This window comes from Hypanus sabinus, chromosome 15 (genome assembly GCF_030144855.1).
Source record: "Hypanus sabinus isolate sHypSab1 chromosome 15, sHypSab1.hap1, whole genome shotgun sequence".
Lineage (NCBI taxonomy): Eukaryota > Metazoa > Chordata > Chondrichthyes > Myliobatiformes > Dasyatidae > Hypanus > Hypanus sabinus.
Genome location: NC_082720.1, coordinates 51,323,767 through 51,342,413, shown reverse-complemented (window position 1 = coordinate 51,342,413; position 18,647 = coordinate 51,323,767). Strand labels below are relative to the sequence as shown.

At 39.5% G+C, this 18,647-nt stretch overlaps 1 protein-coding gene across 1 annotated transcript in view; it reads right to left on the bottom strand.

Moving 5' to 3' along the window:
• The window catches only part of LOC132405519 (rho GTPase-activating protein 26-like), a 177,321-nt gene that overhangs the window by 37,839 nt on the left and 120,835 nt on the right, over positions 1 to 18,647 (bottom strand). The window contains exons 19-20 of the mRNA XM_059990394.1: positions 14,556 to 14,697; positions 4,745 to 4,901 (exon numbers count right to left, since the gene is read on the bottom strand). Of these exons, the coding sequence (XP_059846377.1) occupies positions 4,745 to 4,901; positions 14,556 to 14,697 (299 nt within the window). The remainder of the gene's footprint in view (positions 1 to 4,744; positions 4,902 to 14,555; positions 14,698 to 18,647) is intronic.

Genomic DNA, 18,647 nt, shown 5'->3' with positions numbered 1-18,647 from the left:
TGAAGAACAAAGAGCAAAAGACATGAAGGATTTGGATTTGGAGCAAATATACCTTCGGTGGAGAGAGTACTGGACATGCAAAATGTATTCCGTCAGATAATTTCAAGTTTAAGATCACTCACCAAAAGGGGGATCCTCTCCACAATTAGCTCCATCTATGATCCTTTAGGAATCTTGAATCTGCTGGTGTTATCCGCTAACAAGATCCTACAGATCTATGTAAGAAAGAGCTTGGCTGGGATGACACTATACCTACATCAGTTGCTCATGAGTAGCCAAGCTGGTTGGAAAAACTCTGCCAGTTGGAAGACTTCAAGGTTGTTAGACGTCTGAAAACTTGGATTTTGGGACAATGTTGCAAACTGTTGCACAACACATTCTCTCAGATGCACAGTGTTTTTATCATGGGAAAATCTACAATAGCTCCATTGAAGCTGCTTTCTTTTCCTCATATGGAACTCACTGCTGCTATGATGGCAAGACACTTTGGAGTAAAGGGTTGCACATGCAGCTTCAGGACTCCGATTTTTGGACTGATAGTACTTCTGTGCTGAAGTACAAAAAGAATGAAACTTTCAGGTTTTGAAATTTCATTGCAAACAGTTTCAGATATTCTTAAGATCCCACAGGCACCTCAATGAAGGTATGTAAACACTTCAAGCAACGCAGCAGATGTGGCTTCTAGAGGCCTGAAGGTGAAAGCATTCCTGAAGAATGAGACATAGGTGGCAGGACCTCAGTATCTTCTTCAGCATGAAAATGAATGGTCTCTGAATCCTGATTGTTCTGGAAAATTTCTGCTAGATGATCTGGAAGTAAAGAGGAGTGTTACAATGAATGCCATGCACTTTGAAGAGGCGGTGGATGTGATGACACATATAATCAATCCATCACTTCTCATCTTGGACCAGTTGGAGGAAGACAGTAACCTGGATTCTTAGATCCTCAAAGAGGGATCAGAAGTGGAGAGAATGAGCAATTTCAAGTGCCTAAGTGTCTGTCTCCAAGGACGTAGCCTGGACTCAGCATATCGATGTAGCTATAAAGAAGACAAGACAGCGGTTATACTTCATTAGGAGTTTGAGGAGATTTGGTAAGTAACCAAAATCACTTGCAAATGTCTAAGGATGTGGAAAGCATTCTGACTGGCTGCATCACCATCTGGGGGTGGGGGGGGGGGCTACTGTATAGGATCAAATTAAGTTGCAAAGAATCGTAAGATTAGCCAGCTCCATCATGGGCACTAGCCTTCAAGGAGCGGTGCAACAGATGCGATGCAATGCAATGCATTGTACTACTGCTGTGAAGTTGACATATTTCTTGACATATGCTGGTGATATTAAACCTGATTCTGATTTAAAAACCTGCTCTTGTTTATTAGTCAGAAGAGGAAGTCAACATTACTCTTACTCAGACTGATTTGGATGAAGAATGAAGAATCCATTGAAGAGAGGGATTGAGAAGGCTCTAAGTCATATCAGTCAAGATTGTCCCTCAGTGGAGGAGCTTGGAAAGGCTGAACTGGAGAACATTGGGTTTTGCCAAAGAGCTATTTCCAGATGATGTGTAGGAGTGGACTTTTGAGGTGAAAAGCAGTACAATAAAGAGGTATGGGGTCATATTTACCTGTCTAGCTATACGAGCTGTTCACATTGAAGTGGCATCTTCTTCAGACACAGATTATAATGCACTTCATTGCTTTACAGCAAGACAAGGACATGTTCATTAACTGTGCTCTGATAATGCAACAAACTTTGTTGGAGCTGAGGCTGAGTTGCGAGAAGCCATTGAGAAATCATTTACGGATGTCCTTCATTAGAAAGGAATTAAGTGGAACATGGAAGAGATTGATCAGATTTTTGCAAAAGGTCCTCAATTCCACCATAAAGGTACAAAATCTTGACAAAGATGGTTTCCACACTGTCCTTTGTGAAGTAGAGGCTATTATCAATAGTTGTCCAATTGCTAAGGCATCCTCTGATCCTAATGATTGGGAAGCATTAACACCTAACCATCTGTTGCTTCTAAAGCCCATACCATCCTTACCACCAGGAGAGTTCCAAAAGACGTTTATACTTGTCACAGATAGAAGCAGGTCCAATACATGTCAAATTTGTTTTGGAACAGTGAGTCAAGGAGCGTGTACCATAGCTGCAGGGACGTCGGAATTGGTCAGGTATAAAAAGCAATTTCCTCAAAGAAGACATTGTGTTTATAGTTGATAACACAGTGCCTTGAAACTCGTAGATCATGGGAAGAATCATTCAAGTTTTTCCAAACAGAAGAGGATTTGTGTGACAGGAGTGCATCAAGAACAAGACCAGCTAGCTGGACAGGTATAACCAAGATATGTCTTCTACAGAAGACAGTGGTTTGAGGAGCTGCATCTCTGGAAGCTTCATGATTTTGACTTGACTTACCAACTTGACAAAGAATGGTGGTAAAGATCACTCTGTATTGGGCTACATGCTATTAACCTCTGGCCTAGATAAATGATGCATGATTTGTCTGAAAGAAGAAAGAATATCTGTATGAATGTTTATCAATGACAATTTCATGGCTACTATTTTAATAGTATGTAGATGTAATTATTATACTGTAATTAGGAGGGGCATGAATGTAGGAGCCATGCACTGTATCTATTTTCTGTCTGTCTGTATTGTTTTTTGTGTTGTGCATTTATTATGAGTAATCTGTCATGTGGGTTGGGATGTGGTAAAGACGAATGAGTATAGTTATGTACTACGCTTTGTCTTTAGTTCAGTTTAGTCCAGTTAGAATCAGGGATGAGCCACTGGAGTGATTTTTTTTGTTGACATTGTTAATTTCTTGCTAGATCGCCATTATTTATTTATCTATTGACATACAGCATGGAGTGGGCCCTTCAAGCCATGCCACCCAGCAATTCCTCAACTTAATCCTCAACAAATCACAGGACAATTGACCATGACCAATTAACCTACCAACTGGTACGGCTTTGGAATGTAGGAGAACACCGGAGCACCTGGAGGAATTCTGGGGTGAATGTACAAACTCCTTATAAGCAATGGCAGGAACTGAACCAGGGTCGCTAATACTAAAAGCCTGCTAACCACCATGTTACTGTGCCACCCTATTATATCATAATTATACTGCTTATTTCATTATATCACTAGTTTTAGTTTCATTAGTTTTTTTTTATCATTACAAGATTGTTAGTCTTTTCTGGTTTCTTAATAAAGGATCGAACATACTCTTTTGAACTTTGGAACTTCCTTATTTGTAGAGTGCCAAACAGTGTCAACCCTGTGCCTAGCCCCTGAGCAGTTTTGGTTCATTTTCAAGTAACCGTTACATGGAGGTTGATAGGTTCTTTACTAGTAAGGGCTTCAAGGGGTATGAAGAGAAGGCAAAAGAATGGGGTTCGGTGGGAAAATAAATCAGCCATGATTAAGTGGCGGAGCAGATAAGCCCAATAGCTTAATTCAGCATCCATATCTTACGTTCTCATGGTCCTAATTTTCCCATTGAAAATTGATGAGATTTGTTTTTCAGATCTGTTTTTAAGATACTAAATATTTGGGTGGACCTGAACCAAGTACTTTTGGTATAACTGACCAACCAAAAGAAACTGAAAATGTGTGCCTGAGTTTCCGTTGAGAATAATTATGATTTAGACCAGTCAAATGAATAATCCAAGACAAAGAATCAAATTTAGTGCGATTCCAAAGAAAACCTTGAATACTATTCCGGAGTTCATTTACAATGACTTAGGAATGTTTTTCTGGATGCCCTTATAGAAAGAATTTTCTTCATCTAATATTGATTAATGTCAAAGACAAAACCTGATTGCCCCAGCTGAGGCATCATCAAGCATTGCTTCAACACTTTTGATAATGGTGTGCAGAAGAACTTCACATTCACCTTTTAAATTCCTTTTAAGCTTGACAAATGTTGAGAGTCCAACATGTAAACCTGATCAAGGAACTGAAAAGGAAAAAAAATCTAAAAGATTGTAAACATTGTTTGGAAGGAATGGACAATGACTCACAAAGCAGCCATTAAACATCAAGTCAAACACTGCAAGATTTTCAATAATAATAATTTAACAGGAGCAGTTCCTTTAGTTCTAGCCAGAGGATTTTGTCAAACACTACTAATAATTTCATGAGGTACTAAATCAGGTGAATTAAGAGCCTGTATTAAAGCATCAAATATTTGGGAAAATGTTAAATAATTATACTTGAAAACTGTTATGCAAGCCTGTTTGACAGGTAATCCACCTGTGTGTGAATTTGCTTCAGATTTATTCAAATTAGGAAAAGAGGAAATTAACAATTAAGACAGGAGGAATGAAAACTTTGGGCTGACCTGATACATCACTTCATGATTTGATAGAAGTGGTTTCCCCAAGTGTCACTCTACATTAATGTAATTCTGTATACGTGTATATTTTCATTGGTAACTTACCTTAAACTACATTGTTCTAAACCTGTAAATAAATATGTAACTATCCACAAGTAATATAAGTTAAATTTTTTCTATTTACAAGGAATCTTACAAAACCTAACAGCACAAATATAAATGCAAACATCATGATTGCCAGCATAATAGCCCTGCAACGCCGGGTATAACAGTTATATTAAAAGTAAATTGGATGTCCAGTAAATGTGAAAAAGTGCAATAAAGGTCATAATGCTTACACTTTACAAAAAGACACCGTTGATCAAAAGATGAGGGGAAATACGACATCTACTTTACTTACAAAGAATTTGGTCGGTCCAGTTTCATTGCAACAACCTCAGTGTCACTAGATCCCAGACTATGCACGCTTTGTCGATTGGTTTTAGAACTGGATGAGGCATTCACAGTTGGAACAAACACAGATACATTACTGGAGACTGCAATGGGGTTCTGCTTCTCTGTCAATTAAATATAAATTTTGTTTAAATGTGACATATTATCCAACTACCATTCAATTACACAGCACTTCATTACAAATTATGAACATTTTTTCTGCAAAACTTAACCAAACTATTTTGATTTTGAATTCAGTGTTAAGCATTTAAATCTTCATGTCATATTCTTGCACTACTCAATGCATTCAGTATATAGGCAGTGCACCAGAATGACCCGTTTTACTTGTTGAATATTCAAAAGCTTTCAAAAATTGGTATCATCACTCACCAGCACAATTGTGTTTATACAAGCTAAACAGATTTAATAAATTATTGTCATGATCCCAACACAATAACAATATTGGAAAGACATTGAAATAATAAGTACATGGATATAAAGCAATAAGAGGGGTCTGGCCCAGCAAAATGGACTAGTGGGCAACATGGTTGTGATGGACAAGTTGGATTGATGGGCCAGTTTCTATGTTGTATAACTCTATGACTGACCATACGTTAACCTTTTACTCATTCTGATATATCTATATCCCTGAAGTTAACATTGTTATCCATAATAGTAGATTAAAATAAAATTCAAAAAGATACTTCACCAAAAAGCCAGTGACTTAGACAAGATTTTACATATTCTCCAGATAAATTATCACTCTGGAGGAAAATAGTACCGAGAAAAGGAAAATCAGGTGTGGCTGGAAAGGGAAAAGAAAACATGTCCATGTAATTGTCACCTTCATGGCATCGTATAAGAAGCATTATTGGCAGATGCCTGAAGAAACTGATGACATGCTGCCGTTCTACCCAAAGGAACATGTGAAATGTAACAAAGTAAACAAAGTAAAACTTGCAGTGAGAAACTGATCTCTGCATTATTTCCTGCACTTGTCACTAAGGTTTTGGCTTGACTAGAGAGAGAAAGCTGGCATATAATATAGGTTCACCAACACTGGTAAGCTCCTTATCTACACGTTATCTCACAGAGAACTTGCAGAGTTAGTAAGTTCCTGAGCATAACAGAAAAGTGCAAGATCTAATTACTAGCACTGCAGTGGAATGCTAAAGTCAAGAAAGTTGCACTTCGGTAGGAGCAGAGCATTACAAAGTGCAAAATACCCAACCAAGCCATGTTAGAAATACTCAGCACATCAGATACCATCCCTGGAGAAACAAATTTAATATATCAGGTCAATGATCCTTTCTTCAGAATGAGAAAAGTATGAATACTTGCATTTTAAAAAGTAGAAAACAAAAGGGGACGGCTATGATGTGGAGATCAAGATTATGTAGATGAGAGAAACTTTTAGTGACAACAAATAGAGAAAGAAACAAATGGAAGTGAAAGAGAAGAGGAATATCTGGTGGCAAAAGATACAGTGAATGATTTTAGGAATATGGCGGCTAGTGAGTGGAAGGGGAGGAGGGAAAGCATGTGAGTGAAATGTAGAAAGTAGAAGAAATACACTTGACTGCCATGTTAAGTGTGGTAGAGGGAGAACCATGATTAAGAAAAAAAAGCTACATGAAGGAATAGATATAACAAATGGATTTTTCTTAGAGAATGAGACATGTACAAGGAAGGGCATGAGCCAAGGAGCAATTAAATATCAAGCAAGTTCTGGGGCACATTAGCAGGTCAGGACATTAATGGACCAGATGAATGTTTATGACTTTTAAATCTATATATGTTATGGATTTAATTCCAAAGATAATTTGTACAGAAGTCACAGTCTGTTTGTAGGAAACATAGGTTGTGATAACAAGTGACTTTAACTTCTCACATATTGACTGGAACTCCTATACTGTAAAAGGGCTGGTTGGGAAGGAGTTTGTCAAATGTATTCAAGAAAATTTCTTTAATCAGTATGTAGAAGTCCCAATGAGAGCATGAATGAAACTTGATCTCCTATTAGGGAATGAGACGGGGCAGGTGGTAGAAGTTTGTGTAGCAGAACACTTCGCATCTAGTTATCCAAATGCTATCACTTTCAAGGTAATTATCAAAAAGGATAGGTCTGGTCCTTGGGCTGAGATTCCAAAATGGAGGAACGCCAATTTTGATGGTATCAGAAAGGATATGACAAACATGTATTGGGACAGGTTGTTTTCTAGCAAAGGCGCACTTAGTAAGCGGGAGGCCTTCAAAAGTAACATTTTGAAAGTACAGAGTTTGTATGTTCCTGTCAGAATAAAAGGCAAGGAGAGCAGGTTTAGGGACTCTTGGATTTCAAGAGATATTGAGGTCCTCGTTAAGAAAAAGGAGGTGCACAGTAGGTATAGGCAAGCAGGAACAAATGAGGTCCCTCAGTATAAGAAATACAAGAGAAGGAAATCATGAGAACTAAAATAAGGCATGAGCAGACAAGATGAAGGAGAATCCTAAAGGCTTCTACAGATATATGAAGAGCAAAAGGATACCAAGTATCAGAGTAGTAATCTAGATGTGGAGCCAAAAGGATTGGGGGAGCTCAAGTGGATTTTTACTCAGGAGACAGACACAGAGTTTATAGAAGTGAGTTAAAGCAGCAGCAAGGTCAAGGACCATATAAGGATTATAGAGGAGTAGGTGTTTACTGTCTTGGGACTAATTAGGGTGGATAAATCCCCAGGGCCTGAAAAGGTGTTCCCATGGACCCAGTGGGAGGCAAATACAGAAATTGCAGGAGCCATAGTGGAGATATTTAAAACATCTTTAACCATGGGGATGGTGCCAGAGGATTGGAAGATAGCTAACATTGTTTCATTGTTTAAGAAGGCTCTAAAAATAAGTCAAAAAATTATAGGATGGTGAGCCTGACGTCAGTACTAGGAAAGTTACTGGAAGGTATTCTACTGGAATTATAATTATTTGGATAGACAAGGACTGATTAGGGTTAACCAACATGTCTTTGTACGTGGTAGGTCTTGTCTAAACAATTTAAAGAGTTTTTCGAGGACACTATCTAGAAAGCTGATGAAGGCAAGGCAATGGATGATGTCTACATAGACATTGTCTGCATTGACAAGGTCCCACATGGAAGGGTGGTCAAGAAGGTTCAGTTGCTTGTCACTAAAGATGATACCAGCTAGAACTGGATTAGACACTGACTTTGCAGGAGAAGCTAATCAGTGGTAATAGATGGGTGCCTCTCTGACTGGAGGCCTGTCACTTGTGTTGTGCTGCAGGGATCGGTGCAGTGTCTGTTGTCTGGCATCTATATCAACAATCTGGATGATAATGTGGTTTACTACGTTTGTAGATCAGCAAATTTTCAGATAACACAAAAACAGAGAAGATGGCTATTAAAGCTTGCAGGAGGATCTGAACCAGCTAGAAAAATGGGCTGAAAAATGGCAGATGAAACTTAATACAGACAAGGGCAAGTTGTTGCACTTTAGGAGGGCCAACCAGGGTATGTTCTACACTATGAGTGTTCAGGCACAGAACAGTGCAGTTCAACAGAGGGCTCTCAGAATAAAGATCCATAATTCCTTGAAAGTGCCATCACACAGGTAGAGCCGTAAAGAAAGCTTCTGGCACAGTGACCGTAAACCAATGTATTTAGTACAGAAGTTGGGATGTTAAGTTGTACAAGATGTTTGTGAGGCCTGATTTGGAGTATTCTATGCAGTTTTGGTCACCCACCTACAGGAAAGATGTAAATAAGATTGAAATAGTACAGAGAAAATTTACAAGGACTTGTAAACTTGTTGCCAGGACATGAAGACCTGAATTATAGGGAAAGGTTGAATAGGTCAGGACTTTATTCTCTAAAATGTTGAAGATTCAGGGGAAATTTAAGAGGTATATAAAATTATGAGCGGTATATACAAGCAGGCTTTTTCTACAGAGATTGGGTTAGACTAAAACTAAAAGTAATGGGTTAGAGGTGACAGGTGAAATGCTTAGGGGGAAAATGAGGAGGAGCTTCTTTACTCAGAGGGTGGTGAAGTGTATGGAATGGGCTGCCAATGTAAGTGGTGGATGCAGATTTTAACATTTCAGATAAATTTGGATAGGCATATGGATGGGAGGGGTATGGAGGGCAATGGCCTTGATGCAGGTCAATGGAACAAGGCAGATTAATGGTTCAGCACGGACTACATGGGCCAAAGGGCCTGTTTCTCTGCCGCAGTGTTCTATGACTCTATGAGAGTGAGCAGAAGTCCAACTGCACAGTGATAATCAAGTATTCTTTAATTAGCAAACCAATCCCTCTCTGGTGCAAAAATAAAACTAAATTCTAGCCAAACCAACATTTTTCTTAAGAAACAAGGCAAGTGTTCCTAATTCATGTTTCATGGCCAATATGTAAATTGTAAATAGAGAACTTACTGAAATTCTGATACAATAAATAGTCATAAACACTCGTGCTTCATGATTTATTAAAAACACAATTATAGAGTCAGAGTTGTAGAGTATAGCAACTAGCCCTTTGATTCAACTCATTCATGTTAATCATGATGCTGAACCTTTGTTAATCCTGTTTGCTGCAACAGGCAGGTATCCATCTACCCCTTTCCTATCCAAGTACCTAATAAACCTCCTTTTAAATGTAATTGCATCTGTCTCTGGCAGCTCATTGCATACAACCATCACCAAGTGTATGAAAAACATGCATTTCAAATCTCCTTTAGTTTTATCCCCTCTCACCTTAAGCTCATGCTGTCTGGTTTATATTGCCTACGCTGGGGAAAAAGACTTTGCCAACCCTACCTGTGCTCCTCAATGTTATAAACATCTATAATGTCACCCTCAGCCGCTTATACTCCAGGGTAAAGAAACCCAGCCTATCTAATCTCTCCTTATAACTAAAGCCTTCCATTTCCAGGCAACAATCTAGTTGATCTATTCTGCACTCTTTCAAATGCTATCTTAAAGTACGTTTAAAGCTAATTTATAGATAATCCTGTATTCTATAATAAACAAATTATTTCAGTTTCAAAAGATAGTTAAACAGCAGCAGTGTCAGCTCAAATGTTCATAAAACAGCAGGAACTAACAATTACACACAAAATGCTGCTGGAACATAGCAGGCCAGGCAGCATCTATAAGGAGAAGCACTGTCAACGTTTCGGGCTGAGACCCTTCGTCAGGACTAACTGACGAAGGGTCTCGGCCCAAAACATCGACAGTGCTTCTCCTTATAGATGCTGCCTGGCCTGCAGTGTTCCACCAGCCTTTTGTGTGTGTTGTTTGAATTTCCAATATCTGTAGATTTCCTCGTGTCGGAACTAACAATTAGCAAGATTCCGGTTAGACCATAAAACCATAAGACAAAGGAGCAGAATTAGGCCATTTGGCCCATTGAGTCTACTCTAGGCCTTTCAATATTCAATAGGTTTCAATGAAATTTACCTTTCATTCTTCTAAACTCTAGCAAGCACAGGCCCAGAGCCATGAAACACAACCCAAATGTTAACCCCGTCAATGCCGCAATCATTCTTATGAACCTCTGGACCCAGAAGAGAGATAGGAGTAGAATTAGGCCTTTCACCCATCGAGGCTGCTCTGCCATTTCATCATGGCTGATTCATTTTCGCTCTCAACCCCATTCTCCTGCCTTCTCCCCGTAACCTTTCACTCCCTGGCTAATCAAGAACCTATCAACATCCACCTTGACCACACTTAATGACCTGGCCTCCACTGCCACCTGTGGCAAGGAATTCCATAGATTCATTATCCTCTGGTAAAGAAATTCCTCCTCATCTCCAAATGCTAGCACATCCTTTCTTAGATAAGGAGCCCAAAACTGCTCAAGTATTCCAAGTGTGGTCTGAACAATGCCTTATAAAGCCTCAGCATTACATGCTTGCTTTTATATCCTAGTCCGCTGGAAATAAACGTTAACATTGCATTTGCCTTCCTTACCACAGACTCAGCTTGCAAGTTAAGTCAGTTCTTCAGTTCTAGCAGATTTTTTGCTTCTCAGATCAGCCTTCATTCCAAGAGAAATTTGTAATCTACTAGATAATAATATTACTTCAAGTAGCTATCAGCATGGTTTAACTCTAACTGCAAAAGTGAGCCTTCTTATTCAGCAGAAAGGATAAAATCAAGCTACACAGGAAATCCTTTTGAGACAGACAAAAAGTACAGAGATATTTATAAGCTCAAATTGAAATAAATTGAAATGACACTGTGAAATATTGTAAAAGTACTTTATTAAAGATACACTTCTGTCTAAGTTTTACCATTTCTCTGCAGAGCAATGAGGTAGAACAGGATAAAAAGAGGACAGCTTTGAGACTACTGAATAAAACTCTTCTATGCCAAAGATTAGGGAAGTGATATCATCAACATTTAAGTATGTACCCTGAAGATTTATTTTATGAAAAATGATGCTACAATAACTTTACAGGTAGAGCTCTGATAAAGCAAAATCCTCAAACCCTTCCTGGGTAAGTAATGAAAAAGCAAAAAGCATTATGGAAGAACTTCACCAGAATCAAATTTGTTCAGCAGAATTGAATTTGTTTGGTGACTACTGCAGTTTAAATACAATTCTCAACTACAAAGTCTAACTAATCAAAACCAAATCATTTAAAACTCCAACAGTCTGCCATTCATTCATTGAGAAATCCCAATAGCTTGGCATCTGGATCACTAGTTAACATCTGTCATGCTCCCTCATGACTCACCAAGGCCCAGTACCCTGCTCCTTATCAACTCTCTGGGACCCGAGTTATTGCACTCACTTTAAACAACTGACTCACTGGGAAATTTATAAGAATACCAGGTACTATTTTTAAAAATGAATTAAAAATGCATTGAGGTATTAATATCAGAACATAAGATACTGGAACAGATTTAGGCCATTTAGCCCATCAAGTCTGCTCCATCATTCAATCATGGCTGACTTTTTCCATATAGAAACATAGAAAACCTACAGCACAATACAGGCCCTTTAGCCCACAAAGTTGTGCCGAACATGTCCCCACCTCAGAAATTACTAGGCTTACCTACAGCCCTCTATTTTTCTAAGCTCCATGTACCTATCTAAAAGCCTCTTAAAAGACCTATCGAATCTGCCTCCACCAACTTTGCCAGCAGCCCATTCCATGCACTCACCACCCTCTGAGTAAAAAACTTACCCCTGAATCTCCTCTGTACCTACTCCCCAGCACCTGAAACCTGTGTCCTCTTGTGGCAACCATTTCAGTCCTGGGAAAAAGCCTTTGACTATCCACATGATCAATGCCTCTCATCATCTTATACACCTCTATCAGGTCACCTCTCATCCTCCTTCGCTCCAAGGAGAAAAGACCGAGTTCACTCAACCTATTCTCATAAGGCATGCTCCCCAATCCAGGCAACATCCTTGTAAATCTCCTCTGCACCATTTCTATGGCTTCCACATCCTTCCTGTAGTGAGGCTACCAGAACTGAGCACAGTACTCCAAGTGGGGTCTGACCAGGGTCCTATATAGCTGCAACATTACCTCTCGGCACCTAAATTCAATTCCACGATTGATGAAGGCCAATACACCGTACACCTTCTTAACCACAGATTCAACCTGCGCAGCTGCTTTGAGTGTCCTATGGACTTGGACCCCATGATCCGTCTGATCCTCCACACTGCCAAGAGTCTTACCATTAATACTATATTCTGCCACCATATTTGACCTACCAAAATGAAGCACCCCACACTTATCTGGGTTGAACTCCATCTGCCACTTCTCAACCCAGTTTTGCATCCTATCAATGTCCCGCTGTAACCTCTGACAGCCCTCCACACTACCCACAACACCTCCAACCTTTGTGTCATCAGCAAACTTACTAACCCATCTCTCCACTTCATCCAGGTAATTTATAAAAATCATGAAGAGTAAGGGTCCCAGAACAGATCCATGAGGCACTCCACTGGTGACAGACCTCCATACAGAATATGACCCGTCTACAGCCATTCTTTAATCCACAAAGCAATGTCCTCTTGGATCCCATGCCTCCTTACTTTCTCAGTCAGCCTTATATGGGGTACCTTATCAAATGCCTTGCTGAAATCCATATACACTACATCTACTGCTCTTCCTTCATCAATGTGTGTAGTCACATCCTCAAAAAATTCAATCAGGCTTGTAAGGCATGACCTGCCCTTGACAAAGCCATGCTGACTACTCCTAATCATATTATATCTCTCCAAATATTCATAAATCCTGCCTCTCAGGATCTTCTCCATCAACTTACCATCCACTGAGGTCTATAATTTCCTGGGCTATCTCTACTCCCTTTCTTGAATAAAGGTACAACATTCTCAACCCTCCAATCCTCCAGAACCTCTCCCGTCCCCACTGATGATGCAAAGATCATCGCCAGAGGCTCAGCAATCTCTTCCCTCGCCTCCCACAGTAGCCTGGAGTCCATTTTGTCTGGTCCCAGCGACTTATCCAACTTGATGCTTTCCAAAAGCTCCAGCACATCCTCTTTCTTAATATTTACATGCTCAAGCTTTTCAGTCTGCTGCAAGTCATCACTACAATCACCAAGATCTTTTCCATAGTGAATACTGATTTCCCATATTCGCTATGGATCAATATTTGGGAAATTAAAATCTCCCATCACGACAACTCTGTTATTATTACACCTTTCCAGGATCTGTTTCCCTATCTGCTCCTCGATATCCCTGTTACTATTGGGCATGCCCCCACCTCTTTTGCCTCCCTCCCTGTCCTTTCTGAAGCATCTAAAACCCGGCACCTAAAGTAACCAATCCTGTCCCTGAACCATCCAAGTCTCTGTAATGGCCACCTGATGCACCATCAATAACTCTCGGAGACAGGAAGTGAACAATAGGCTTTTATTAGCAGCAAAAAGGGAGCACGACATCTCGGAGACTGAGGGAGGAGCAGTGCTCCAATCACTTTTATACAGGGGTCTGTGGGAGGAGCCACAGGTGCAGTCAGCAGAGGGGCGTGTCCAGACAGGCATACATAGTTTACCACACCACCACATCACATCTCCAAGTACTGATCCATGCTCTAAGCTCATCCGCTTTATTCACAACACTCCTTGCATTAAAACAGACACATCTCAAGCCTTCAGTCTGAGCTTGTCCCTTCTCTATCATCTGCCTATCCTCCCTCTTGCACCCTCTACAAGCTTTCTCTATTTGTGAGCTAACCTCCTCTTCCCCAGTCTCTTCAGTTCAGTTCCCACCCGCAACAGTTCTAGTTTAAACTCTCCCCTGTAGCCTTAGCAAACCTCCCCAACAAGATATTGGTCCCCCTGGGATTCAAGTGCAACCCATCCTTTTTGTACAGATTTTCAACCCCAAAATTGTGAAAGAAAATGGCACAAGCAGAACTGGAAAGAAGCCAAACACCAAAATTTATAGAGTGATATTCAAATATTTGTGGTGTGCGTCCTATGCAACCTTCAAACACTTTCCTGCAAGTCATTCTTGTTTGTTAAATATAGGCAGAGAAAAAACAGCTGTGTAATTGAATTTGGAAAAAACTCTATAATGTGATTCAAGTATCACAAATCACAATGTCATCACAAGTATCAGCTCTTCCAAAATACTGGCTGTAAACTGAGAAAACTAAGGCGCAAAATCTACAGCAAAAAAAGATATTGATTTTATCTATGTGAAAATATACATCTATAATGAGTGGATATATTGTTTAGAATGAATACATACATTATGGTTAAGATTATCACAGTACTTACTGCAGCTTCCTGCTACTTACCATTTTCATTTGATGTTGTCTGAAACAACATTAAAGGTCTTTGGCTGCACAAGGCAGTTTTAGGCTCAGAACTTTTCTTCTGCACAGAATTTAATGATAGATTTGGTTGAACTGTTGCAGTTTCTGGAATCATTTTGAAAATCTATGAATGAAAGAAATCTTATGAGTAATAATAACTTCAATGTAAATAATACTCAAATAGCTACCTTCTAGAGCTGGCACCTTTAAAGATTTAAAGATTTACCTTCCCCTACTGAAGCATGGCTATGAAGCATGGCTACTGATAGCAAGGCTATCAGAATCAGAATCAGGTTATATCACAGGCATATGTTGTGATATCTGTTGTTTTGCGATGGTAGTACATAATAATAAAAATATAAATTACTATAAGATACTGTATATATAAGAAAGAAAAAATAAATTAAATATGCAATGCAAAAAGAGATCAAAGAAAGAGAAAAATACTGAGGAAGAGTTAATTGGTTCATTTTCAATTCAGAAATCAGTTGGCAGAGGGGAAGAAGCTGTTCCTGAAACATTGAGTGTGCATCTTCATACTCCTGTACCTCCTCCTTGATGGTAGGAACAAGAAGCGGGCATGTCCTGGGCAATTGGGGTCCTTAATGATCGATCACAAACAAGAGAAAATCTGCAGATGCTGGAAATCCAAGCAAAACACACAAAATGCTGGAGGAACTCTGCAGACCAGGCAGCATCTAGGAAAGAGTACAGTTGCTGTTTCGGGCTGAAACCATTCAGTGGGACGGATGTAGCCTTTTTTGAGGCATTGCATTTTAAAGATGTCCTCGATGCTGGGGAGGCTGCTGCCCATGATGGAGATGGCTGGGTTTGTGGTTTTGTGCTGGGTGTTCTGATCCTGTGCAGTGGCCCCTCCACACCAGATGCTGATGCAACCTCTTAGAATACTCTCCACAGTACATCTATAAAAATTTGCTAGCATCTTTGGTGGTATTCAAGGCTTCCTCAAACTCCTAATGAAATATACCGGCTAATGAAATATAGGCATATTATCCTTCCAAGATGAGCTTTATGGTATTAACAAACAAAAACAATGTATTCAAAACCACAGCACCTCTCTGTCAAGTCCTTACAACCATTATACAATTTCACCAGAGTACAATGTGCATATCCAATTGGATTCAGGTTCTTACAACCGAAGTTGAAGGTCACCAAACACTCCTCTGGAGCTGCACAGATAGGATGCTTGTGTATAGATACTGGATATATGCCCAAAGGTTATGGCTATTTCAACTTTCTACTTACTATACGTTGTGTTTTTAAAAAGTAATTTGCATTCTAGCTTCCATAGTTTTGTTAACACAACTGAAACATATTCATGTATATAATATCCAAACAAAAACATTACCTGAACATATTAACAGAAGTGCAAACAATATTAAGTTACAGACCAGAGTCATGGAAACAGACTTTTCAGCTTATGTTCATGCCATCCTTTTTGTCTGGCCATACTAATTAGGTTGCTTCCTTCTAAGACATGCCTATTCAAGTGTCTGTCTAAATGTCCAATACATGTAATATGTGTAGTCATTGTATATCCCATATTTCCCAATAATATCAAGGAAACAAACATAGTTTGCAAAAATTTTAATATTCATGATACTATGTAGATACATTACATTTGCAAATTAAATTTGGGGAAGTGAGTAATTTTTAAGCCAAATTCTTTGCATTTCACCAAGCTATGGAAGATATGACATCCCTTCCCACAGATGCTGGCTGACTTGCAGGTTCCTCAGCAGATTGCTTTTTGCTCCAGACTCTAGTGTCTCATTAGCACAACACTACCTTAAGTTTCCAGTGCACTCTAAACAGAACACCAAGATGGTGCAAGTGAGGTGAACCCAGGTTCCTTGTAACATAAAAGCATTCTGCTAACCGTCACTCTATCATGCTATCACCTTTAGCTGAATTATGCTGTATTTCATATCAAACTCAAGTTTCAACCATGATGAGGAGCAAGAATTACATACTTTCACTTTGAAGAGTATGTAATACCTTATCTTCACTCAAGGCAGGCTGTCAGTCAAGACTTTTGGTCCAATATTGGCAGTACTGCAGTACAGTCTATATGTTCTAAGGAGGGAGGCATAAGAAATGGGAATGGATTGAGTAAATGTGATGAAAAGTTTGAGGACAAGAAAGAGTGAGGAGATAAAGATAAATGGCCTGGCATTTGGATAGTATGAAGCAAATCAAACTAGCATTTGAGAAAGGGGAGAGGGGTCAGAGAGAGATCATCCAGGTGTTTTGGGAAGGGGCAATTGAAGAGTACTGATTAATTGAGGAGGTGGGTTGGCATAATCTGAGCAGCATGTCTAAGTTACCTAAGTGGAAATGAGGGAGAAAGGGGTGTGGAAAAACAACAGTAAAGGTGGTTGGGATCGCATGGCTGCGATTGGGGAAGGAGGGAAGACTGCGTGGGATCAATATCATTATACCCATCTTGATCAACATCAATTACTTCAAGAATGTAAAGGGTGACTCTTAAGAGGAAATGCAGAGTCAAATTTAATTCATGTTGTAATTTGACTAGGAAATTATTGGAAATACAAGTTATTCCAGGTAAAATCAACTTTAACATAGTACTGAAATAAAGAAATGATTTATAGATTAAGAACAACAGACAATGCAAAGACACTTGGACTATTTCTGTATCCATTCCTGAAGGAGATAGGATTCACAGATTCAAAGTGTGTTTATTATCAAAGAATGTATAAATTATGCAGTTTTGAGATTTGTTTGGTTAACAGGCAGTCACAAATCAAGGAACCCAAAAGAAGTCAATTAAAAAAAATACAAAACCCCAATGCACAGAGAGAGGAAAAAAATCAAAACATGCAAACAACAGAAGCAAACAGTAGCAGCATTCTGAACCAAACTGAGTCCTTTGATCCAAGTCCCTGGAGCAGCTCGGAGTAGGCCCAAAGCACTGAGCCCATTTGGAGAAGTTGAGAATGACTTCTTCAGTGTATTCAGTTCATTATATTAGCAGGGCAATTTGCTGCAAAGTTCACCGACATGAAGCCAGGGGCAGTCTCACAGCCTTAGCATCGTGGAAAGAGGATCCCCCAGATTATCTGGGCTGGCATTTAAGTTGTCTGAACCTCATACTAGGACCCAGGTCCTGCCATGATGAATCGATTCGGGCCTAGATTTCGCTGTTCGAGAAGCCATTCTCAACATCTCCAAATCAGCTCGATGTTTAGAGCGATCCACTTCTCGACATCCAATTCTTGATACACTCCCTTTCCAGTCTATTTGGGCCAGCATTTAGATTGTCCAAACTGCCTATTGTACCTCACATTAGGACCCTGGTTTTGTTCAGGACCTAGAATGCACCACCCAGCAATTCGCTTCGGACTTGGATTTTGCTGCTGAAGAAGTCATTCTCAACTTCTCCAAACTGGGCCCAGTGCTTGGATCAATCCACCCTCGCAGCCAGGTTAATTGGATGGGCATCAGAACTCTTCTGTCCTTTTTCTCCCCTTTGAATCATTCATTTCAACCAGTATGGCTCCAACTCCAAGTGCTTTAATTTTGCACCGCACCAGCAGGGCACATCTTCATTGTTTGTGACGATAGTTTACAACAATTTACTTCCAAAAAGGTGTTATTAATAATATTCCTTTGCTTTGGAACTACAATTAAGTTGTTGCACATCTTCAATAGCAACATCTTAAATCGGAAGACGATAATAAAGTTGTTAATAAACAATCTGAAGACTTCAATTTTCTTGAAAGAATAGTGGACAAACTGCATACACTTCTGTGAACATGTTAGGAAGGTACAGAATAAACTTTCTAAAATAGTTACAGGAAGAGAGGGACTGCAGTTGTGGGTATAAATAAGGGTAGTGTTGGTAGTTTCCCACGGAAAATTTTAAAAGTACTATTTGATATAGATATTCAAAATTATGAAGACTTCAAAGCTGGGTGGGCAAATTTTAAAAATAATAGTCTTAATAAGTAACATGACGATGCTTGAAATCAAGCCATGAATGAAGATCATGACCAAGATGGCGGTGCGACACAGCATGCAGCGGCCACTCCG